Source organism: Hippopotamus amphibius, chromosome 5, assembly GCF_030028045.1.
Source record: "Hippopotamus amphibius kiboko isolate mHipAmp2 chromosome 5, mHipAmp2.hap2, whole genome shotgun sequence".
Classification (NCBI taxonomy): domain Eukaryota; kingdom Metazoa; phylum Chordata; class Mammalia; order Artiodactyla; family Hippopotamidae; genus Hippopotamus; species Hippopotamus amphibius.
The window spans coordinates 63,460,646-63,486,220 of record NC_080190.1 but is presented as its reverse complement, the minus strand read 5'-3'; the positions used below and the strand labels follow the sequence as shown (position 1 = coordinate 63,486,220).

Genomic DNA, 25,575 nt, shown 5'->3' with positions numbered 1-25,575 from the left:
TTTTTTTTACTAATGAGATTAGAGGTTGGAAAGGGAAAAAACTAGTATCATTTATTACAGAATTTTTATGAAAACAGATGGATTAATGTAAGAAGGCTATATAGGACTGTATACACTGAGAATTTTTTTTTTAAATTCTGGAAAAATACACATCAAACTGAAAACAACTGTTCCTTCTAGGTAAGGTATAGGAACTGGCCAGGGTGGAGGTCATAGGGGTTTTAGCCTGATTTATATAATGCTAATATTTATAAGAAAAAAATTCATGTATTACTTGCATAAATAAAAAGTTTTTAAAAGGTACCCAACACACCCAGTAGGATGGCTATAAGCAAAAAGATGAACAATAAAAAGTGTTGGTGATGATGTAAAAAAATTAGAGCCCTCATATATTGCTGGTAGGAATGTAAAATGGTACAGCCACTTCGGAAAACATTTTGGCAGTTCCTCAAATCGTTAAACACAGAGTTGCTATATGACCTAGCAATTCCACTCCTAGGTATATACCCAAGAGAAATTAAAATGTGTGTTCATACCAAAACCTATACACAAAATGTTCACAGTAGCATTATTAATAATGGCCAAAAAGTGGAAATAATACAAATGTCTATCAACTGATGGACAGATACATAAAATGTGATACAGCCATAAGATGGATTATTGTGTCATGTAAAGGAAATACTGATACATGCCACAACATGGATGAACCTTGAAACCATTATGTTAAGAAAGATAAGTCAGATACGAAAGGTCATACATTATGATTCCATTTATATGAAATGTCCAGAACAGGCAAATCAATACAGAAAGTCGATTAGCAGTTGCCAGGGGAAGGGGGAATTAAGGCATGACTCTTAATGGGTACAGGATTTCCTTTGGGGGTGGTGAAAATGTTCTAGAATTGGATAATGGTGATGACTGCACAGTTAAAAAGACTAAAAACCATTGAATTGTATATGTTAAAGGGTGAATTTTATGGTATGGGAACTATAGCTCAGTAAAATGGCACCACAAAATTCAACTCTCTACTGTACATATGTTTTTTCCCAGTCTATCAGACTTTTTCTTTCTTCACTTCTCTCATCAAGCTTTGGTCCATCATTACAACAGCATTCTTTTTTTTGCTTTTTCCTTTCCTTTCCTTGGCCCTTGCAGGATCTTAGTTCCCCAATCAGGGATCAAACTTGTGCCCCCTGCGGTGGAAGCCTGGAGTCCTAACCACTGGATCGTCAGGGAATTCCCTCAACAGCATTCTTGATAAAAGCCTGAATTCAACTGTCTGGCAAAAATACAATCCTGAATGAATTTCTTTTCTCCAAGCTTATACCTGTATCACCAAATCCTACTGCAGAGTCATGAAATAGGGTAGATATGTTCCATTAAAAATTCATGAACAGTAACTCCAAATGGGCCTTACTCTTACTCCTGCCTCTATTCTGAACCCCAACCCACCTCGACTACCCCTTCACTCAGCGGATTACATATCTCCTACTGTGCTGATAAAATAAAAACCATACAGTCTGTTCCTTATACATAGTTCATTCTAATTCATTCCAGTTCCAAGAGATTTCTTTCCATTATCTAAGGCCAATCCTCTGACTGAGAGTCTATTATCTCCTGCCATTTCAGGAACTATAAATCATTAATTAGCCCTTCTCTTTCATATAATCAACATGCCTTCTCAGTAATTCCTCCCACGGCTTTTAATGGGATTTAAAACTCTCCCATTAAATAAATAAGCAAAAATTTAAAGTTCTTTCCCTCAATTCTTCCTCTCTCTTCTTTCTCTCTTCAGCTACCAACTTCTCTCTCCCCCATCTTTAAGTCAACCTTTTCACTGACTCCTCACTTCGCAATCCATTCCAATCTAACTTTAGTCCCTATCACTCCATCAAAACTGCTCTTGCTAATATCACCCAATAACCCTACTGTGCTATGAAATCTAACAAGATTTTCCAATTCTTATAGTATTTGCTCTTTTAATAACATTTCGCAATGTTCACCCTTGAAACTCTCCTCCTCACTCATTCATTCTCTAGGTATTCCTTTAGTCTCTCTTGATGTTCGATCCTGGTCTCCCTTACCGCCTCTAACACTGTATTTTGCCTTTCTCCCAGTGCCCCAGCAGCACTTCTTCATGTTTCTTCTTGCCCTAAGGCTACTGCACATGCTCACCTCTCTACCCAGAATATTCTTTTTTACTTTGCACATTTCAGGCTTTGGATTATCACTTTAGTCATCTCTTCTTCAGAGAAGCCTTCCTTGACTCCTCCCCATGCCAGACCAGGTCAAGGCTTCCCTTTTTTTTGGGGGGGGGGGAGCAGTAAGAGGAAGGAGGAGGAGGAAGTTTTTATTTTTTATATATATATATTTTATTTTTTTTAATTAACTAATTTTTTTTGGAAAGTTATGAGTTAAGCTTTATTTGGGGCAAAATGAGGACTGCAGCCCGGGACACAGCATGCCAGATAGCTCTGAGAAACTGTTGCAGAGAGGTGGAGGGGAAGATCAGTATGTATGTAATCTTAGTAAAGGAAAAGTACATGCAATCAAACACATATTTTTCTAGAGGGTTTCTGCTAGTCATGAGGAACAGATGTCACCATGTAGGGATTTAGTGCTTTTCTAGATATGAGGAGATGCAAGGGTCGGGCTCATAAAATCAGCTCCTGAAAACATCTAACTATCTGAAGACCTGCTCTGCAAAGTTTTTAAATTGACATGACATGCTATTAGACTGAACCAGGACAAGGACTTCTCTGGTGGCTCAGTGCCAGTGCAGGGCACACAGGTTCGATCCCTAGTCTGGGAAGATCCCACATGCTGTGGAGCAACTAAGCCTGTGCACCACAACTACTGAGCCTGAGCTCTAGAGCCTGCGAGCCACAACTACCAAGCCCGCCTGCTGCAACTACTAAATCCCACGTGCCTAGAGCCCATGCTCTGCAACAAGAGAAGCCACCACAATGAGAAGCCTGAGCACCGCAAAGAAGAATAGCCCCTGGTCTGTCACAACTAGAGAAAGCCCATGCGCAGCAACGAAGACCCAATGCAGCCAATAAATAAATAAATAATTTTTTAAAAAGTAACTGTTCCTATTTCATCCTGGAATTTATCACCCACAGAGAACCTGTTTTCTGACATCGTGAACTTTCTTCCCTGCCACTGCCAATTCTTAAGCATCTATTCTTACCTTTTTCTCTTGTACTTTGGTATAAGCAGTGTCCCTCAGGCTTTCAGAAGCTGGAGCTTCTATCTATGCTCCTGAATCTACCCTTTCCATAGGCCTTACTCCAGCAGTTATTGCCTCCCTTTTTACCTTTAATCTTTTCCTTGCTTACTTCAGCCTGTAGTCTGTTATCAAGAAAAACACCTTCACTTTTGCCATTCTAGCAAATTATAATTCCAATCTTTTTTATAGTTTTAAAATTACAAAAGCAAGAAATGCTTGTTATATTCAACAAATGGTTCTGGGACACTGGATAACCACATGTAAAAGAAAAGATGGACCCCTGCACCTCACACCATGCTAAAAAAATTAACTCAGAAGGGATTAAAGACCTAAATATAAGAGCTAAAATTACAAAACTTCTAGAAAAAAAAATATGAGCATATATCTTTGTAACTTTAGACAGCGGTTTAGCTATGACCTCAAAAGTACAAGCAACAACAACAAAAACAGACAGGACATCATCAAAATAAACTTTTGTGCTTCAAAAGACATGAATTTCAGAGCAGCATTATTCATAATAGCCAAAAAGTAGAAATAACCCAAATATCTATCAACAGATAAGACAGATAAAATGTGGCATATCGAAACAAAGAATACTGTTCAGCCATATCTTGAAAACATGCTAAGTGAAAGAAGCCAGACACTAAAGGTCACATATTATATGATTCCATTTAGACAAAATATCCAGAACAGGCAAATCCATAGGACAGAAAGTACATTAGTGGTTGCCTAGGGCTAGGGCAGGGAGGGGATTAAGGATTGGGTGGTTACAGCTAAGGAGTGTAGAATTTCTCTTTGGGGTAATGAAAATGTTCTAAAATTCACTGTGATGGACACACAATTCTCTGAATATAATAAAAGCCACTGAACTGTACACTTCAAATGGATGAATTGTATCTTGATAAAGCTATTTTTAAAAGAAATACTTATTTATAAAAATTTCAAACAGTACAAAAGTATATGAAGTCTCTTTCCTAGTCCCACTCCTCACAGGTAAACACTATTAACAGACATATATCCTCTCAACAGTTTTCCCCCTGTATAAACAAATATGCAGAGAGAATTAAAAAAGAAAAAAGGAATCCACCCTTCAATCTTCCACCTTAATACATACACTTTTTTCCCCTGAAAATACTTTTGACATCTTTCCTAGTCAATACACATAGCATTACCTCATTGTTTTTTTATTATTGTGGCAAAAACTACACAACATAAAATTAACCATTTTAACCATTTTTAAATGTACAATTAAGCGGTGTTAAGCACATTCACAAAGTTGAAGAACTATCACCACTATTTCCAAAACTTTTACTTCATCCCAAACTGAAACTCTGTCCCCATTAAATGATAATTTGAGAGTTCCCTGGTTGCCTAGTGGTTAGGATTCCAGGCTTTCACTGCCGTGGCCCAGGTTCACTCCCTGGTAGGGGAACTGAGATCGTGCAAGCTGTGAGGTGTGGCCAAAAACAAAAAAAAACAAACAAAAAAACAATAATTTGCCATTTCCCTCTCCTCCCAGTCCCTCGTAACCTCCAATCCACTTTTTGTCTTATGAATTTGCCTATTCTAGGTACCTCCTATAAGTAGAATCAATACAATATTTGTCCTTTTGTGCCTGGCTTATTTTACTTATTATGTCCTCAAGGTTCATCCATGTTATAGCATGTATCAGAATTTCACTCCTTTTTAAGGCTGAATGATGGCCCATTATTTGTTTATACCACATTTTGTTTATCCATTCATCCATTAATGGATTCGTGGGTTGCCTTCACCTGTTGACTATTGTGAATAATGCTGTTATGAACATGGGTGTATAAGTAATCTGTTTGGGTCCCTCCTTTCAATTTTTCAATTTTGAGGGGGTATATACCTATAAGTGGAATTCAAGGATCATATCATAATCCTATCTGACTTTGTGAGGAACAGCCAGCATGTTTTCACAGCAACTATACCACTTTACATTTCCATTCCTTGTTGTTTTTTAAACTACTGCTTCTCTTTTTAAAATAAAATACCTTTCATTCCGAGCTGACCACAAAAGTCTATCAATAAAGCACTGGTTAAATAAAGTTGTTTCTAACTTTTCTCTATTACAAACAATATTGTAGCAGAAATTTCTGTATATCTTTGCATACTTATAGGAATATCTCTGTAGGATAAATTCCTAGGTGTGGAACTGCTAGAGGATGTTAACATTTTGATAAATGATGTCAAATTGCCCTCCAAAGAAGTTTCAGTGATTTATACTTCTACCAACTGTTCAGTTATGCCTCAGATGACAGGAAGTCATTGATAACTACAGCTTGAAAAGAAACTGTTATCTTAATAGTGGTTCTGCTATAGTCACTAGAGAGGAAAATGAGTTCTACATAGGAAGTTATTTCACTTAATTTGACTTTCATATCAAAAACTCTCCAAAATATAGTAAGAATCTCCTAAGCTGGAGAACTCCATATCTTTAAAACATTTTATTCATCTAGAGTCCCATCCTTAAAGCATTACTGCTAATTCGTCTTCAGCAACATTATTATAGACCTATCAGTAGCCCTGCGTTATTTTAACATTGCTAAATATTCACTAGAGACAGTGATACTGTAATATGTTAACTGTCTATTCTTTGGGATCTGGAAGTCTTACTCCTACATTTAATTAAATAATCAGAAATCAACATTCTTCTAGTACTCAGTGCTTTAACTGAGTTGGAATGTAAAGTTATATAGCATTTACTGTAACAGGAAAAAAATCATCTGAAGAACATTCTTTATCTTTTGTACAATTATAATTGAAAATGTCAACTAAGGTATACAGTGTTTTTTCCACAAAACACAATTTAGTGCCAGGAAAAAAACAGAACTTTTCCTCCAGGTAATTTTATATGTGTCCCTTTTGGCCACTAATAACTAGACAACCCCAATCATATTTCTTTTGGTCTTAATGACAGGAACCTGAGAGCTAAGTTGTACATGCAGAGTAACATTTCAACATTTTTTTTTTGCATTTCTAATGAGTTTCTGTTGTTAAAACAAAAACAAAACTATTTTTCTTTTAATATATGATTTTTTAAAATATCACTGGAATGCTTTATTTAAATAAGGAGAAACATCTCATACTACATGACTATATTTCTAATACTAAGGAAGGCATGCTCAAGTAAAAAGAACAACACGATTTTGGAGGTTTTGAAGATTGTTATAAAACCTCCAAAAGAGGGGACTTCAGTGATGGTCCACTGGTTAAAAATGCATCTTCCAGTGCAGGGGATGTGGGTTCGATCCCTGGTCAGGGAACTAAGATCCCAAATGCCGCTGGGCAACTAAGCCCATACACTGAAACCAGAGAAGCCAGCATGCAACTAGAGAAGCCAGTGTGCCACAACTACTGAGCCCGTGCGCTCTAAAGCCTGTGCTTCACAACTAGAGAGTCTGCACGCTGCAACTAGAGAGGAGCCCCCGTGCGCTGCGACTAGAGAAAGCCTGCGAGCCTGTGCGCAGCAACAAAGAGCCCGCTCACCACAACGAAAATCCAGTGCAGCCTAAATAAATACATAAATAAAATAAAATAAAAACCTCCAAAGGGAAATATCAGTAATATAGTTTTAACAGTTTCACAAACTACTTCTTCTAATTCAACCTATGTGAAGATTAACTATTTATAATCTGTTAATATAAAACCACTATGTGATTTTTTTTTACAAAGACAAAAGATAATTCAGGGCCCAAAGTGCCAGTTACAGAAGGCAAAACTTTCAATAATTCTTCTCCAAGTGCTTGATAGTTAACAAAGAGAGGCTAGTCATCTAGACTGGGAATTTATCCAGTCCCTTTAGCTCTTAGTGGGGCAATTATACAATAATACCATAGATTTATCCATTTCTGTTATCTCAATCTGAGAACCACTGTTCAACCCGCTAGAAGAGAATGTTGATAAAAGTTATGCCAATTTAAAAAATTATCTGAAATCATTCAAAGCTATTTGCATTGGCTTCTACATTGTAAAAATATTAATATGTTTTTTACACTGTATTTGCTCCTTATTAACATGGGGTAACTAAATCTTAAGCATAATAAAATATATTGTAGGAAACCTGTACTTCAAAGTAAAAAAATAAAATCACTTCCAAGAAGTGATTCTGATTCCACCAGAATCAAAGAAGCTTTTTCTACCACACTAAACAGACTGTTTATTTGCAAACCTCATTATATACATTACTTTAACTGGACTTACAAGCTTACAAAACTAAACTGTCTTCTCAAAGCATACAAACTCTCAAAAACTAAAATTCCATTTCTCTGATTTAGCCAAAATTATTAGCTTCTCCATTAACAAGCTGTAGTAAATCTTAAGGTTTGTTGGTTTCTTTGTTCAAATATTGGGAAAGACAAAGGTGATTTACCAAAAGTTCACAGATAGTAAAGTAAATAAAAACTTTGTTTTTTAAACAATAATGTATTTCCACACATACCTGGCCCAAAGAAAATTCTATTTGCTAGAACACTGGAACATATTTTTACTTCCATAGATGATGATGCGATCACTTAGAAATTTCTCAAAATACAGACATTTGAAATTCCCTTCTAACTCTTTCAAAATAACAGATGTTCCCAGAGTAAAAGGGATCACATTAACATCAGTACATATAAACTCTTTCTGCTATTTGCATTTGAGATGCCTTCTTCAGAGGTATAATATATGAAGGAAACAAAACACTCATTTATTTCACTTGTAAAATCTTCAAAATTCAGATTTACAGTGAACGGGTAGAAAATGTCTCAACATAATAGCAATTAAATTTTCAAAATGGTAAAGACTTTTTATTTGTTAAAATATGAAACGTACTAGATATTTTATGGAGCAAATTCCTTCCTTTAACAGTTAAGACCTCTCTCAACATACATATTTCATTTTTAAAAGGGTTGCTGAGAGACTTCTCTGGTGGTCCAGCAGTAAAGAATCTGCCTTGCAATGCAGGAGACGCGGGTTCCATCCCTGGTGTGGGGAACTAAGATCCCACAAGCCACAGTGCAACTAAGCCCATGCACCACAACTACTGAGCTTGTGCCTCAACTAGAGAACCTGTGTGCTGCAAACTACAGAGCCCACGCACTCTGGAGCCTGCACACAACAAAAGGTCCTGCATGCCTCAACGAAGATCCCGTGTGCCACTAAGATGTGACACAGACAAAAATTAATAAATTAATTTTTTTTAAAAAAGCATTGCTGAACAATTTTCCTTAAAAGTAAAGAAAATCACTGTGCTATGGAATTTTCTTTCTTTTTTTTTTTTAATAAGTTTATTTTTAGTTTTGGCTGCATTGGGTCTTCATTGCTGTGTGCGGGCTTTCTCTACTTGCGGTAAGTGGGGGTTACACTTCGTTGTGGTGCATGGGCTTCTCAGTGCGTGGCTTCTCCTGTTGCAGAGCATGGGCTCTATATGCGCAGGCTTCAGTAGTTGTGGCACACGGTCTTAGCTGCTCCATGGAATGTGGAATCTTCCTGGACCAGGGATTGAACCCATGTCCCCTGCATTGGCAGGTGGCTTCTTAACCACTGCGCCCCTTGGGAAGTCCCTGGAATTCTCTTTTTACTAGGTGGTTTTGAACACAAACACACACCCACACTGCATACCTTGCCAAGTCTGGGTGAATTTATATGATGTTACTCAGCCTTCTAATGCTACTGGCTAAATATCTTCTGCTGTTATATATAATATAAAGCATGGTTGTGCCTTTCTGAAAAATGCAACAAAATTGCTTCTCAGAGCTATAATATAACATTTTAAAAAATAAGTTCAAAATGTTTAGAAATATTTAGTTCCTAAGGAAAAAAAATGTTCGTAGATCACCTTTCCAAGAGTAATTTATTTTGACTTGTTGGTAAGAGTCCAATGACTCTGAGCTGAATTTGTCAAAAGGTCCATTGTATATATAGAAAATTTCCAAAAATGACTTCCAAAACACTCAGTTCATGACATTTTGTTTTAAATGCTTCCTAAAAACATCCAAATCTGCAGACTTTTGATACTTACTAGGCTTTATGACAGTAAAAATGTCTAAAACCATGTAATAATCTCTGATAAGATATATAATGGACTTAGTTTATTTTTAAAAAAATAGATAAGGGGTTCATTTTTTAAGACACGAATAAGGTTCTGTAAATGGAAAATTAGTTAACTTAAAATGAGGGTTAATTACAATGCACAGAAGTATAAATCATGGCTCAATATGTCTATCCAAATTAGTTACTGCAAATCCTTACCTTCTATTAGTGTTACTGAAACCAAAATCACATTATAGGAAATTTAATTTTCTTCATGTATTCTATAAGGGCCAAGGGGACAGGTACTGGTATAGGGCAGATAGTTAGGAAACCAAAATATGTGTGTGGGGATGCTGAAGGTTAATATATGAAGGACATAAAGCTTTGCCTAGAAAGAGTAATTGAGAAAATGAATCAATGCATTCTGTCTAGCCTTTACAGTACTTTTGCTATGACCTAGAGCAACAATATTTTCTTTTGAGTGCCTCCTAAAATAGTTGTTAAAATCTATGTACTTGGGACTTCCCTGGTGGCACAGTGGTTAAGAATCCACCTGCCAATGCAGGGGACACAGGTTCAACCCTGGTCTGGGAGGATCCTACATGCCTTGGAGCAACTAAGCCCATGCGCCACAACTACTGAGCCTGTGCTCTAGAGCCTGAGCCACAACTACTGAGCCCATGCACCACAACTACAGAAGCCCATGTGGCTAGAGCCCGTGCCCCACAAGAGAAGCCACCACACTGAGAAACCTGAGCACCACAACAAAGAGTAGCCCCTGCTCGCCACAACTAGAGAAAAAGCCCAGTCGCAGCAAGCAAGACTCAACATAGCCAAAAATTAAAAAAAAAAAAATTTTTTTAAACCTATGTACTCCTGGGGATATGTGTATAAAAACAGATGATTGAACTTGGTGTACCCCCAAAAAAATAATAATAAAAAAAAAAAGAAAAAAAAAAAACAAAAACCCTATGTACTCCTTTGCAGTTTTTAGTTGACAAATGAAATTTTTCATCATAAGTGTTTCAAAGGATTTAATTCTGTCATAGTGAAAACAGTGGTAGTTTCTGAAAAATGATTTCGTTTTATATATCCAGTGGACTCTAAATACCAAAATGATTTTAAGCCCACCATCATCCACTTTAAAAAAAAATAAATGAAGCATTTCTTTTTTTTAAAAATAAGTTTATTTATTTATCTATTGGCTGCATTGGGTCTTCATTGCCGCACTCAGGCTTTCTCTAGTTGCAGTGAGTGGGGGCTACTCTTTGTTGTGGTGCGTAGACTCCACATTGCAGTGGCTTCTCTTGTTGCGGAGCACAGGCTCTAAGCGCATGGGCTTCAGTGGTTGTGGCTCATGGGCTCTAAAGTGCAGGCTCAACAGTTGTGGTGCACAGGCTTAGTTGCTCCATGGCATGTGGGATCTTCCTGGAGCAGGGCTTGAACCTGTGTCCCCTGCACTGGCAGGCAGATTCTCAACCACTGCTCCACCTAGGAAGCCCAGCAGACAGATTCTTAATCACTGCGCCACCTAGGAAGCCCAAGCATTTCTTAAACACTTGGATTTTTTACATCATTCTTTTCTTTTTTTTTTTTTTTTCCTTGAACTTGCATTTTCGTTCCATTCTTAAAACAGTGGTTCTCGGGCTTCCCTTGTGGTGCAGTGGTTAAGAATCTGCATAGCAATGCAAGGGACACGGGTTCAAGCCCTGGTCTGGGAAGATCCCACATGCCATGAAGCAACTAAGCCTGTGTGCAACAACTACTGAGCCTGTGCTCTAGAGCCCTCGAGCCATAACTGCTGAGCCCGAGTGCCACAACTACTGAAGCCCATGCACCTAGAGCCCATGCTCCGCAACAAGAGAAAGCCTGTGAGCAGCAACAAAGACCCAAAACAACCAATAATTAATTAATCAAAACAAAACAAAACAAAAACAGTGGTTCTCAACAGCAGTGAAGAGGTGGAGTTCCCAGGGATGGTGGTGGGAATTTTGCCTACCAGGGGACATTTGGCAATGTCTGAAGGCATTTTTGATTGTCACAACTGGGATGAAGGGTGCTTCTGGCATCCAGTGGGCACTAGAGATACTGCTAAACATCCTACAAGGCTCAGCTCAGTCAACAAACAACAATCATCTGATCCAAAATGTCAACAGTGTTGAGGTTGAGAAGCCCTGTCCTAGAGTGATTACTTCTTTGACTATAAGTCTTTTTTATTCATCACATTATACTTCTCTACAACAAAAACATTTACGTAAACTGATAAAAATATAAATTTCCTGTAATATAAAGGCCTGTTTAAAAAAAAAAAAGTCTCCTAGAATGGGTTTTTACAATTATAATTAGTTTACATTAATCTAAAGATCACGATTAAACCATCATCAAATATAAAAAGTGAAAATACATTAAAATATTCCTAATGAAAGGGATGAAGCTTATTTTGTTATTTTCAATTAGGCATTTTATCTGTGAAAAATGATTACTTATTGCTACGAGACCAAATTCAGCTCAGTGATACTTCTATTTTCATTTTTATGAGAGCTGAGAAACCTTTACATAAGTAAGTAGGTGTGGAAAAGAAGTTCTATTTAAATAATGTCACTTATTTTGTGAGCTCCTATAAGTTATATACACTTATAAGTTACATAGTGACCTTTTATTAAAAATTGTTTCAGTGACCTATCAGCCAGTAACGTAAGGAGATTCTCTTAAATATTGTTGAAAGCAAAGAATTTGAAACCAACTGACTTGCAGGGGATTTGTTAGGTAATCCTTCAAGGCATTCATTTTCTCAATACCTACAGCTACTTAGTAACCCAGAGGTTTTTAAACCCTTGCTTTACTACAGAGACCAAATTAGGCCTTGTTCTATGAAGAGTCATTGGGAACTTATCTTACTTTGAGTGCACAACTTCACTTATCAGGTAGGGTTAGGGATATCTCAGCAGGTATTTTAAAATCTAGTAAGTTACTTTGGAAAATCTCTATTAACTGTTCCATAACTATGTCCATCATGAAAAGTCAGGCACAGTTGTCATCAAATACCTATGCCTAACAGCCTAGGTCTTAGAAACCATATGATGGATTTTATGAAAATTAGATTCTCAAGAAAGAAAATAGTCCAAATATGACTAAAATTCTTCCCATTACTCCCTTACCTCTTAGATACTCTGTATTGTGCTGTGGTCAATTTTCCAGTCTCAGGGTCATGTACTGTAGCTCGGCTCAGCTACAAAAAAAGAGAAAGGACAAGGACTTACTCACGTAGCAGGCAATTTTGGGTTTTTGTTTGTTTTGTTTTGTTTTGCCAAGCCACAGGTGATTGGAAGGGTTCAGATTGGTCTGGATGGTAGGTAATGGTTTCAAATCAGCAAAAACATTTAGAAAGGTGGCAATAAGAAAAGCCACTTCCAAATGAAGAGAAAATGGGTTGACAGATTTTTGTTGTAGATTGTCCTTTCACTTTTTTTAAAAAAATAAATCATTTGAAGCTGTATGTAAATGATTTATAGCATTGGGTTTCACAGGTGCTTCTCAGATCTAGAAGTTTAATGTTCTTTAAATTATTTGACAAAAGAGTAATTAGTAGTCTCTTTAAATTCATTTTTTAAAACTCTCACCAAGCTATAACTGTTGTTAAATCTCTCTGGTAAAGTAAAAGGCAACTAAACTCATAAGTAATAGCACTTGGAAGACAGATCTAAAGCATAACTCTGTTCTTTTCATTGCCAACTTTTAAGTCAGCAAGTTTTTTAAAATAAAAATTCCAACAGGAGAAATACAGATTACTCCAAAATGACAATGTTATTTTACAAGATGCATGAACAAATGCCAATACAATCACCATGAAGAATAATGTGAATTCACAGCAGCATTTATGAATATGAGAGAGCTACATAAACAAAGACCACCCCAGATTAATCCAGGCTGCTGCATTTCCCACTCCCCATCTTTGGCAAGAAAATGGAAAAAGAAAACAAATAGAAAGGCATTTCCTGGATATTTGATTCCTAACCTGAAGAGAGATGCAAAGCATATTAACTCCCTAAAAATAAAAGGCCAATTAAATATTAAAAACAGAACTTCTAGTTAAAGGGAAAGACCTGTGAAACACAAAGCAGTATATCCATGCGTAAAAATAGGCGGTAACTTGACTGGAGACTGAAAATGACCTACTTCCCTTAAATGAATAATTCCTGTAGGATGTACAAAACGCTCATTAGAGGGCAAAATATGCAGCATACACATCTCTTACCTTTTGCTAATTCTGTAATGTACCGTCTCCAAGTCTCCTGTTATTGGGTTTGAAATGGTGGCTCGCCTCAGCTGTGAAGCCAACCATCAAAATAGTTGCATTATAAAACAAAAAAAAAATGAATCACATTTATCCAATCAGTCAGAATTCTGGGATTTTTACAAAGGAGGCTAAAAAGAGAAAATAACTCCACAGACTTCCAGTCACCTGTGTTGAGCGTTGAGAGCCAGCTGATTTTTAAATTTTTTATATTTTTAAAAGTTATTTAAAATTTTTTGTTTTTGTTTGCATGAAAGGAGGATACACAAACAAAAGAGACTGGAAATTAAATTTCTTTCAACAGATAGAGGATGTGAAGTGAGGAAAAGAAATCTCTAAAATTTGAAGTCTAATTTCTAGTTATAAGAATGGCTATTTGCAGTTAATAATCCATTCCAAACTTTTTGTTTTAATTTTTTTCAGTGATGGAAATGTTTGCAAAGGTAATGTTGTTCAAAATTTGTTTCAAGGTCAATCTTTTCTTCCTTCAAGATATTCGCTCATATATTTCACATAAACAGTGAAATAATCTTGGACTGAGCACAAAGACAGATGAAAAGAACTCATAAATGTTAAAAAACAGAAAGATATGAAAGCCAAGATAATGATTTTAAACTTTTTTTAAAAATGAAGGATGATTCAGAGGTTAACAAGAGTATAAAAGTTTTACTGCCATTGAATTTCCTGATGAAATAATCCAACTGAGGCATCCCCTCTGAAGACTGAGGCCTCCAAACCCAGAGATATAAGACTTCATCTCCAAGCTGAAATGAATTTCTAACAAATATTCTACCAAGGTACTTCTGGTTTACTGACTACAAATAATGAAATCCAAAAGAGAATGACAGAATATGATGTGATTATAAGTAGCATTCTGCTTAAGAGATTTATAAGAGATCCCTTGGACAACACCCATACATATTAGATCAGTCTTTTCCATTTTAAATGTAATCTTTAGGAAAAAAACAAAAAGTACCCATTTGGAAAAATAGTCAAACTTAACAACAATAACAACAATTCTGACTTCAAGTTTATTCTGCAGTACAGATATCCAGACAACTCAACTTTTATGATAAATAACAAGGAACAGCAAACTATGGTCCGTGGGCCAAATTCATCCAGCCACCCGCTTTCAGAAATAAAGTTTTATTGGACTATAGCAACATTTATTTACGTATTTCCTACACCTGCTTTTGCACTGCAACAACAGAGGTGAGTAGTTATAACAGGCTGTATAGCCTGCAAAACCTAAAAAATATTTACTACTTGGACTTTTATAGATAAATTTGCCAACTCCTATGTAATAAGGGAACAAAAATATTCCTACTATTTATTTAATAATCTCTTTATGAAAATGATGGCAGTTTATATTTTACTATCAATAAGACCAAACAGATTTTAAAAACAAGCTGATGGGGAAAAAGGCAAGAGCATAAAGGGCAGTCTTTCTCACATAAGAAGAATTTCTATGCTAAACACTAAGTTTTATAGGATTGTGTTTACAATAAATTGTTTTTCTTATTAAGATAAATGATGTGGGTTGAAGTCAGAAAACTATGATGTCATTATTTCAGATTAGCAAGATGTCTGTGCCCAATTGTATCCTTCTAGTAATAATGTACCTAAACAGGAATAAAAATACTTCGAGTATTATTTCAGATAAAACTACAGAAGATATAAAAAGTTGGTCTTTCATTAGTCACTGAGATTAAAGGGCTCCAAAGTACACAGAAAACTTTTTCAGGAAGATGCTGAAACACAAATTTGTCAAGTGTGAATAAAAATCTCATCTATGATCTTCATAAATAAGTGCTTAAAACCCAGTTGCAAGGTATGTTATTTGTGTTGATAACAGAGAACAACTGGTATAAATAGAACTTAGTTAATTCCATTCCTTTGTAACAACAATATCCAAAACTATCTATGGGCTTATTGCCACGTCAATTATCATTTTTATAATTTTTCAAAGGCAAACTTGAAACACCAGTAGAGTAAATTGAGGAGAAAAAAAAGAAAAAAATTATTTACCCTTGGTTTCGCTAGATCTTTAACAATTTCAATTTCTGCATCAGAAATAATATCATGGAAGCGGATAATACGAGGCTTGTCCCACTCATCCTCCTGTTTGGCTGGAGCCAGAATAAATTTAGGATTCCGGTTTCCATCATGGTAGCGGCAAAATAGTTTTTTCTGTCTCCGAGGAGTCTAAACATAAAGTTAAAAAATGATAAATATATTAGAGTAATAATATTTTTAATGCTTGTTCCTATGAAGATAAGAAACAATAATCATGCTGGTGTATACACAGAGTATCTGAGGAAGAACACACAAAAGGAACAGTACTCTGCGAATACTCTGCATCAAACAGGACCTTTAGGATTTTAAAAGTTTTATTAATGATTATTTTCTGGAAGAGATCATAGGCCTTAAATTTTTTAAAGTGAGGTTTCTCTTTAACCCCTTCTCTCATCAAAATAAAGTTAAGGCATTGTAAATATGAAAAAAATAATAAAATATTTATAGCAATACGGAATGAATGACCAGCACTGCTCCAAACTTCACAAAGTAACTGGAAAGCACCCAGAAAGTTTCTGAAAGAAAACAAAACAAAACCTAACCAGGTTTTCCCAAATACCTCCCAATTTTAAAAAAAATTTAAGGGTTTTTTTTTTAAGTAAAGATGAAAATGGATAGCTCTGAAAAAGAGAAAATAAGTTATTAAACAAAGAATCCAGGTGCTTCTACTAGCAGGTATTAAAGACAGAGTGGTCAACAAAACAAATATATGTTCCTTTCAATCATCTATGTATTATTTTAACTAAATAAGTTATTCCACTGCTGATTCTTCTCTTGATTAAACAAGTATTTCATATTATGAAGTAGGAATAATATTAGTTTTGGTTTTAATTATTAATTATATAAAAACAAATGATTCATGTTTATTCTTGTACTTTACCCAGAATCAAATCCAAGGTTTTTATATCAAATAAGACTTTCATATGATGATGAGATGAATTTAACAATTCTGAGAAAAAGGATGCTCCTTTGATCTTGGACAGAGTTGACATGTATGTGTCACATCAACAAACTGGCAAGTTAACAGGCTTCTGTTTTATATCTATAATTCTATTTTGCTGTCTTTAAGAGTTTCTAAGGGCAATAAAAAATACCTGCTTACTACTGGAAATGTGAACACTGACCAGATATTTGATGATTTTATGGAACTACTATAAATACTGTGATAACGGTACTGTGGTTACTTTTTAAGAGTCCTTATCTTTAAAAGATACACACTAAAATATTTAGATGTGAAATTTTAAAAAAATGTTTCATGAGTCTAATTTCTATTTACTCATTAGCTCCCAAAGCAAAATTAAACATGTTCTTCTGGGAATCCAGAAACTTCTCAACATAGGTAAGTGTCAACATAGATATGATCTGCTTATTTGCTGTTAGAGGTTAGGCTGTCAACAGTAAGTCATCAACTACCAAGAAGTCATCAGTATCAAAATGTAAAACCCAGCTTGAGTTTATCAGTAGTAGAGAAAATATTAACACCATTCAAATGTTTTCACTTAAAAGTACTTACTTCAAAAATTCACTCTTTCTACATAAACCCGCATTCAACTGAACACTAGTACTACATGATATTCCTTAAAAAAGGGTTCCATGATCAATTAATGTTGGGAAACAAAATATATCCTATCCATAAGAAGGACGTGAAAAGTCCTAAGGCTGAACAAAAACCTATGTTCCCTAGGCTTGAACTTCATAATTTTGGGCCTATTACCTATTAGTATCCTGAAGCACTGGTAATCTTAGTATAAATACATAAATACAGATATACAATAAATAAAGGGATATTTATAGACACATTTAGTATTTTAAAGAATAAATCTTAAAGCCAAAATCTGTGTAAAGTCTTTGTGCATTTTTAATATTTCTTAAGTAGACTAGAACATTTCACCAGACAATCTTGTCAAGGTTGACTAGGAAGGATCAAAACCACAAGAGATCACTGTATAGATAAATCCATTGTTTCATAGGATGGGTTAGAATGGTATATTATTTCTATTTAAGACTACTGTAATCTCTTTTGCATCAAGATGTAAGAAAAAACTTTATCACTTCCTTTAAATTATCTGATCCTTCACTTACTTAAAAAGCCTCTTTTAATCTATGAAAAGTGTAACAGTTACTAAAAAAGCATGTAATGGTTTATGATTCACAAGTTTTATTTTAAAACTACTAAGAGTTGGAGCATATTAAGTGTGACACCTACAATAAAGTGATGTAGCACACTGTAATACTTTATCAATAGTTCTGATTTTTATCACAAAAGCTTGAAAATAAAAGAATTCTGAAATCTCTCCAGAACTATGTAGAAACACACACACATGCACATTCACACACACACAATTGGCTTTTCCACTTTACCATTTTGATACCCTCCCCACGGCACAGCATTTCGTACTTCTGTCTCTCTGGCAGGTAATCCACAGGAACCCCTTTTTTCTTCTGTGTGGTTTTCTGATCAGATTGGTCATCTGAAGCAGACTTATTGGCATCTTTTTCTTTAGCCATTATATACTCAAAATATTTTAAGTTACCATTAGCTCTCTGATGTTCAGGATCTATTAGAAAAGAAAGCACGTCCAAGTTTACAGCTGTTCAAGCATCAGAATATAATAATATACAAGTGGAGGAACATATGATTTACCTTCCAAACCAATATGCTTTTGAGAACGAACGGAGGCACCAATGAAAATTATTATATCAAAACAATAGGTGTAAACCAGTACTGCCCCAAGCAAATCAAGACATTCAGTCACCCTATAAAAGAGTTCTGGAAATGCAATCAGCCATTTATTTCAAAGTAGCAACTACTGCTTTTACTTTGAGAATGTTCCATGTGAGATGTTACCAATCAGCCAAAGGAACTATGATCAATCTGATGTCAAATGAAGTTCAAAATATTACTTATTATGCTTATTTTAAGCAATGGAAAAGATTTTTCTAAAACTGAAATATAATGACCATGGGGAAGACAGGGTATACAGTTCAAAAGCAACCTTTACCACAGACACATTATAAATGCAGAACACAGCCTACTTCTGAGGGCTGAGTGGATTTCAGTCCCAAAACTCTGAGACAGAAAAGAGAAACTAAAAATATAATTTTCAAATAAGCCAGAATCCACTAACTTCCTCAGAATTGCTAGTCATAATTTTTAGCTATCTTTTAGTAAAGGAAAGGACTACTCCACCCATCCTGGAGAAAAAGATCCAAACAACCACACACACACAAATGAAAAAAGAATAGTACACAGAAACTTCACTTGTGACATTAATTGAAGTGTTTAAAAAATCTAGCCTTAGATATATAAAATAATTGTCTTCGAGAAACTGCTCATAATATATGTTGTGATATACACAGTATGAGTCTAATTTTGTAAAAGAAAGGGGAATAGCGGGGGGGGGATGGGTACCACAAGGAAACAATAATTGGTAGCTATCTCTGGGTGAATGGCTTATGGATGACTCTTCTATATCTTTTTCTACCTTAAAATTTTTTCTACAATGAATAAAGTATTTTTTAAGTCCGGAGGAAAAAAAGATCACTAAAAAATACTGGGGAAAAAAGGGTAATTGAATTAATATCTCAAATTATTATTTCACTCAACTAAGAAATAACCCAATTATCAAGAGTTTATTTTCAGGGCTTCCTAGGTGGCGCAGTGGTTGAGAATCTGCCTGTCAATGCAGGGGACACGGGTTCGATCCCTGCTCCAGGAAGATCCCATATACCGCGGAGCAACTAAGCCCGTGTGCCACAAAAAAAAAAAAAAAAAAAAAAAAAAAAAAGTTTATTTTCAGATGGCCAATCCTTTTGAACTGTTTGACTTGCCTAACATAAACATATTTACCTATTCATAAAAAGAATTTTTTTTAAGTTTTAAAGCTTCATTATATACCAAAGGCCACATGAATTTTTTTAGCACACAACTGTACCACCAGAGATTCTGAGTTTGTAGGTCTGGGGTAGAGATCAAGGAATTTTCATTTCTAATAAGTATCCAAGTAATTCTGATGCATGTGGCCCCTGGATTATACTTAGAGAAACACTACATCTCTGTTCAAAATACTAGTGGTAAATCTTCGTAAGATATCTTATTTTCCTAACATTTGAATACGATAATCAAACATATTTCGAGTCTATTTCTATGAAAGAATTTGAATAAACTCATCTTTTTGAAAATTTTGAGCTTGCCTCATTTTACCTTTTTATTTAGGCTGACATTTCAAATCACTATTTCTGAATATGAAGTGCAATAAACCAAAATCTTCCCTCAAAGAATACTGTTTAATATGGCAACATGGTAAATAAGTATTTTTGACTGAGTTAGCTAGGTTAGATCCAATTTTGAAATTCCTGAAGAGTACAGAGCAGAGAAACACAGCTACTGTTGTAGTACTATTAGGTGAAAAAAATCAGTTGCCATTTATTTAGAGGATAAACAGAAAGATAAAGTATGTCTGACAGATGAGCTCTTGTTATGACAAATTAAAAATACCAAAGCTATATGACAAATATATACAGTCATTCATGATTATAACTAGTATATCTATATATCCCCCAACATATCTTTAACCTTGGATTAGGCTTAATTAACATACCTAGTTCAAGAAGCTTCTTTGTGAGCAAAAGTGCCTTATCCAGGTCTCCCTGCTGGTACACCGCATAGCTCAAATAATCTAGAACAGAGACTTTATCAATGGTAGAAACCTCGCCTTCATCCAGCTGCCTTAGAGCTTGTTCCATCCACAGTTCTGTATGGTAATAGTCTGCTTCTGTGTAGGCCACTTTGCCCAACTCAAAACAGTCCTCAACTGTTAGAAAAGATTTGTGTTTTACTCCTATGGAAAGAAAATACAGAGCACTTTAGGAATCTTAATACTATTATATATTTATTTAGGACTATACAGCTTTCAAAGTACTATCTCACTCTCATTTGAACCTCATAATAACCTTCTGAGGTAGGAAAAGCAGGAATTATCCTAAATTTATAAGCAAAGGAACAACGCAAGGATCATACAATTAACAGGTGACATGGGACCCAGAAAACCCAACACTTCAATTAAAAGCCATTATACCAAAATGAAGCATCAATTAAGTTGAAGCATGTAATTTTCCAACACAGCAGGAATTACCACGTGAGACATATCTATCTCTCAACCAACAATCTGGGCAAGGGATAAATGGACACGAAGAGAGATAAACCTGTCAATTGATTCCTTCCCCTCTTCCCTTCCCCTACAGTAATCCTTTTCAAAAGCGTTAATGACATATAATTTACATACCATAAAGTTCACCCAGTTAAAGAATCCAATAGTTCTTAGTATATTCACTGACTTGTACAACCATCACCATAATCTAATTTTAGAACATTTTCATCACCCCAAAAAGAAATGCTATAACCATAAGCAGTCACTACCCATTACCTCCCCTTTCCTGCCCTATCCCTAGACACCACTAATCTACTTTCTGTATCTTTAGATTTGCCTATTCTGGCTATCTCACATAAGTGGAATCACACACATATGGTCTTCTGTGACTGGACTCCTTCACTCAGCATAATGTTTTCAAAGCTCTTTTTACTGCCAAATACTAGTCCACTATAAGGATAGACTACATTTTGCTTATCAGTTGAAGGACATTTGGATTATTTCCACTTTTTTGGCTTCTATGAATAACGCTTCTGTGAACATTCACGTGCAAGTTTTTGTGTGGAGATATTTTTTCATTACTCTTGAAAATATGCAGCAGTGGAATTGCTGGGTCTTATGGCAACTCGATGCTTAAGATTTTTAGAAATTGCCAACCTGTTTTCTAAAGTGGCTGCACTTTACAACCCCACTAGCAACATATGAGGGTTCCAATTTCTCTACATCCTCACCAATACTTATTGTCCACCTCTTTTATTATAGCCATTGTGGGTATGAAGTAGTATTTCATTGTGGTTTTTAAATTTTATTTCCCTGATGATGATGTTAAGCATCTTTTCACATGCTTATTGTCCATTTGTAATCATCTTCGGAAAAATGTCTATGCAAATCCTTTCCCCATTTAAAATTTTGGTTACTTGCCTTCTCATTATTGACTAATTATTTGTTTCAAATATTGCACAATTACCATTACTTTCATAAGAATAAGGAAAAAATAGAAAAAGAACTATTAAAAAATGTAAAAAATATACTCTGAATGACAATAACCATTTAACTGCTTTTTTTTGAAAAATCACAATTATGCTGTTTATTTAGCAAAATAAACTTGAAGAAAGTTTTCTACTAAAAAAAGTAAGAATCATATCCAAATTTTAGCTTCCCCATCTTCTTTGGTATTGAAACCAACATTTGGGATATAAAATATTTTGTTTTGAATTAGTCATTGGGTCTCTAACAGTTTTCCATAGAAGGAAAATAGAAAATTAAGTTATCTGTAATTGTCTTTATTAAATAACCAATGGGTGTAAAAGCAGTCAATTATATGTCTGTTGAAACCAACATCATCAAGGAAATATTCATTCATAGATATATGTTTTCCACTGGAAATATATCTCAAGTTTTTTTTTTAACAATCTTCTGCCATCATTTTACTATGTTATCTGAATAGTAACCCAATATGCAGATGCTGTTATTCGCTTAACTCATGAATTACTAAGGAAGTTGACACCACCATACCAGGACTTACCAACATTTATTTTCTACATGACTACATCACAACAAATTTTTTTCTGTATTTCTTGGAATTGTGTGCTTCAGTCTTTTCATAAAATAGTATCTGGAGATCACTAATAGCATTAAATTAATATTAATAAAATCCAATTCTATTCTATCTAAATCTTTTTCTCTTAAGAAGAAATATTACTTAAATCAGACTTTTTGTTCTTTTAAGAATAGTATTATATGGACTGCTAAATTAGCCAAGTCTTGCAGAAACCAAGCTACTCTTATTCCTTTGATAAATTCTTTGCCTTGATCCATAATGATTTTTCTATGTTCCTGTTTTCTTGTGTAAAAGTATCTTCCCCTTAATTTGTTAAAAGAATCTGAGAAAAAAATCCAATAACAAACAAGGGTGATGATTTTTTTTGCATAGACTTGTGACCACAAAATGATCGAGCAATTTATAGCTTCAGTGCTAACACTGGGATTGGGAACAAGAAGAGTACAGCCATAATAAAATACGGCTATCTGTTAGAAGGACTGCATAAAGACATCTCTGGCCAACACTGCATTTTTATAAACAGTAAATCAGCTGACTTAAGTGGAGACTTTAAGAGCCTGAGTATTTGTGTTGTTTTTTTTGTTTATATCACGTTAATTAAGCAACAGAAAGACAATTACATATGGACCACATATTCGGGGGTGGTGGGAGGGAACTGCTTCTGATATAAAGCACAGTTGACCCCTGAACAACAAGGGTTGGAAGTGCACAGTTCCATTTTTTTGTGGATTTTTTTCAATAACTACATATATGTACTGTAAATGTATTTTCTCTTCCTTATGATTTTATTAATAACATTTTCTTTTCTCTAGCTTACTTTATTGTAAGCATACAGTATATAATATATATAACTACAAAATATGTGTTAATCAACTGTTTAAATTATCAGTAAGGCTTCTGGTCAACAGTAATCTATTAGTAGTTAAGTTTTGAGAGAGTAAAAATTTACATGCAGATTTTCAACTTTTCAGGGGGTCAGCACTTCTAACCCCAGAGTTGTTCAAGGGTCGACTCTACCTAGAAACACAGAATTAAATGTAACAATTATCCATTTATATTATGGCCAAGTTCACAAGAATTAAGCAAATTTCTTGGGGCCAAAATCAAAAAGGAACTTGAAAGCTAGAGAGCTAAGCAGAGGATGAAGCTACATCTCCTCTGGAGGCAGTCACCAGATCAGAAACCTAAAATGATTTTTAACCTCCAAGGAAAGAGAAAGGAGATAAAGGCACAGACCCATGCCAAGTGACAAAGCAGACCCTTAAAGAACTGCATGTTGAATGAAAGAATGAAGTAGAAAAAAGCTGTCAGCTGGCAAAGAGAAGCAACAAAAGGACTTATTTTTTGCAGTCTACACTGTGGGTGGGGGGAAAAACATCCCTTAGAATTCCACAGCTATGCCCTCAGGGAGGTTTTGATTTCAAATATATGCTATCTCCATGGTCTGGGAAACTAAAGCCAAGAATTTAACTTAAAGTGGTGGTAGGTTGGTAATGTCATAGGACAATGGGCTGAAGCAACATTTATACTCCGCAAAATGCACCCTCGCCTCAGGTTTTGCAATATTCCCACACACAAGCTGAAGAAGTGCACACAATCTAAAATCACAAAACACATGATGAAACAAGCCACTATAAGGAAAATCAGAGAAATTATTCACAACCGGTATTAGACACCCCCCAAGGTCTTCAGATGCTGGTGTTATCAGATTAAGAATACAAAACAACTATGATTAAAATGTTTAAAGAATTTTTTAAAAATAGAAAATACAAACATGTAAGGTACCCTAAAAAAGACCAGGCAGATTTGAGTGAGGGAAAGACCCAGAACTTCCAGAAATTAAAAATATTATCAATGAAATAAAAACATATTAGTCAGGTTAAACAGCAAATTAGACACAACAAAAAAGAGAATAATTAACCTAGAAGAGAGAACTGAATAAATTACCATGGGATAAACTACCCAGGATACAGCAGAGAGGAGGAATACAAATAAAGTGCTGGTTAAAAGACAAGTAAGAAAAAACAAGAAGACAGAACACAACAGAACATGCCAGAAGATGACAGAATGCAGAAAAGGCCCTGTTTAAAGAAATAATGGTGGGGGCTTCCCTGGTGGTGCAGTGGTTGGGAATCTGCCTGCCAATGCAGGGGATGTAGGTTTGATCCCTGCTCCAGGAAGATCCCACATGCCATGGAGCAACTAAGCCCATGAGCCACAACTACTGAGCCCACGTGCCACAACTACTGAAGCCTGCACACCTAGAGCCTGTGCTCCACAACGAGAAGCCCTCACACCACAACGAAGAGTAGCCCCCACTCGCCGCAGCTAAAGAAAGCCTACACACAGCAACAAAGACCCAGTGCAGCCGATAAACAAACAAATAAATTTATTAAAAAAAAAAGAATGGCGGATAATTTTCTAGAATTAGAATACATGAAACTTCAGATCCAGGAAGCACACAGAATACTAAGCCAAACAAAGTACATGCAAGAGCTTCTTAAGAATTTGTTTCAAGAAGGAAGAAAACAATTCCAAAAGAAAAGTCTGAGGTACCAAAAAAAAAAAGCCAAAGAAAAAGAAAAAAAAAAGATAACCAAAGAAACTGGTATACATTTAAAGAAAAGTGAGCTATCAGATTGGCAAAAATCTCAAAGTTTGAAACTTTTTTTGTGATGCTGTGGGGAAATAGGCACCCTCATACATTGCTGCTAGAAATACAAAATAATACAACCACTATGGTGGGAAACTGGGACAATATTAGCAAAATTTCCTATGCATTTACTCCTTGATTCAGTGGCATCACTACTAGAAAAAATATCCCAAAGATCGCTTAGCAAAAAAGAAAAAAATTAACATATGCACAGAGTTATTGGCAGTATTATTTTTACAACAGCAAAAGACTGCAAACCAACCAGATGTACATCAAAGGTGCCCAGTTAAACTATTGTAATTCCACAAAACAGAGTAACATACAGCTATAAAAAGAAAGGAGGATTTCTATATGGGATATGAAGTAATATCTAGAGCATATCAATAAATTAAAATACCAAAGTACAGAAAGTATTTATACCATGCTGCCTTTCTGTACTAATGTTGAGAGGAAATAGGAATACATACACATTTTCTTATATTTTCAAAAAGAAACAGTGGGAGACTTCCCCGGTGGTGCAGTGGTTAAAAATTTGCCTGCCATTGCAGGGGACATGGGTTTGATCCCTGGTCC

The 25,575-nt window shown here is 35.2% G+C and overlaps 1 protein-coding gene across 5 annotated transcripts in view; it reads right to left on the bottom strand.

The window, feature by feature from the left end:
* P4HA1 (prolyl 4-hydroxylase subunit alpha 1) overlaps positions 1-25,575 on the bottom strand; it is a 75,729-nt gene that overhangs the window by 14,843 nt on the left and 35,311 nt on the right. For 4 of the 5 annotated variants that reach the window (XM_057737133.1, XM_057737134.1, XM_057737135.1 and 1 more), the window contains 4 exons: positions 20,240-20,479; positions 18,000-18,196; positions 15,591-15,767; positions 13,524-13,594 (listed from right to left, as the gene is read on the bottom strand). In XM_057737133.1, coding sequence (XP_057593116.1) covers positions 13,524-13,594; positions 15,591-15,767; positions 18,000-18,196; positions 20,240-20,479 — 685 coding nt within the window. Of the gene's footprint in view, positions 1-12,426; positions 12,498-13,523; positions 13,595-15,590; positions 15,768-17,999; positions 18,197-20,239; positions 20,480-25,575 lie in introns of all 5 variants that reach the window. The other variant, XM_057737132.1, reaches the window with a different exon arrangement.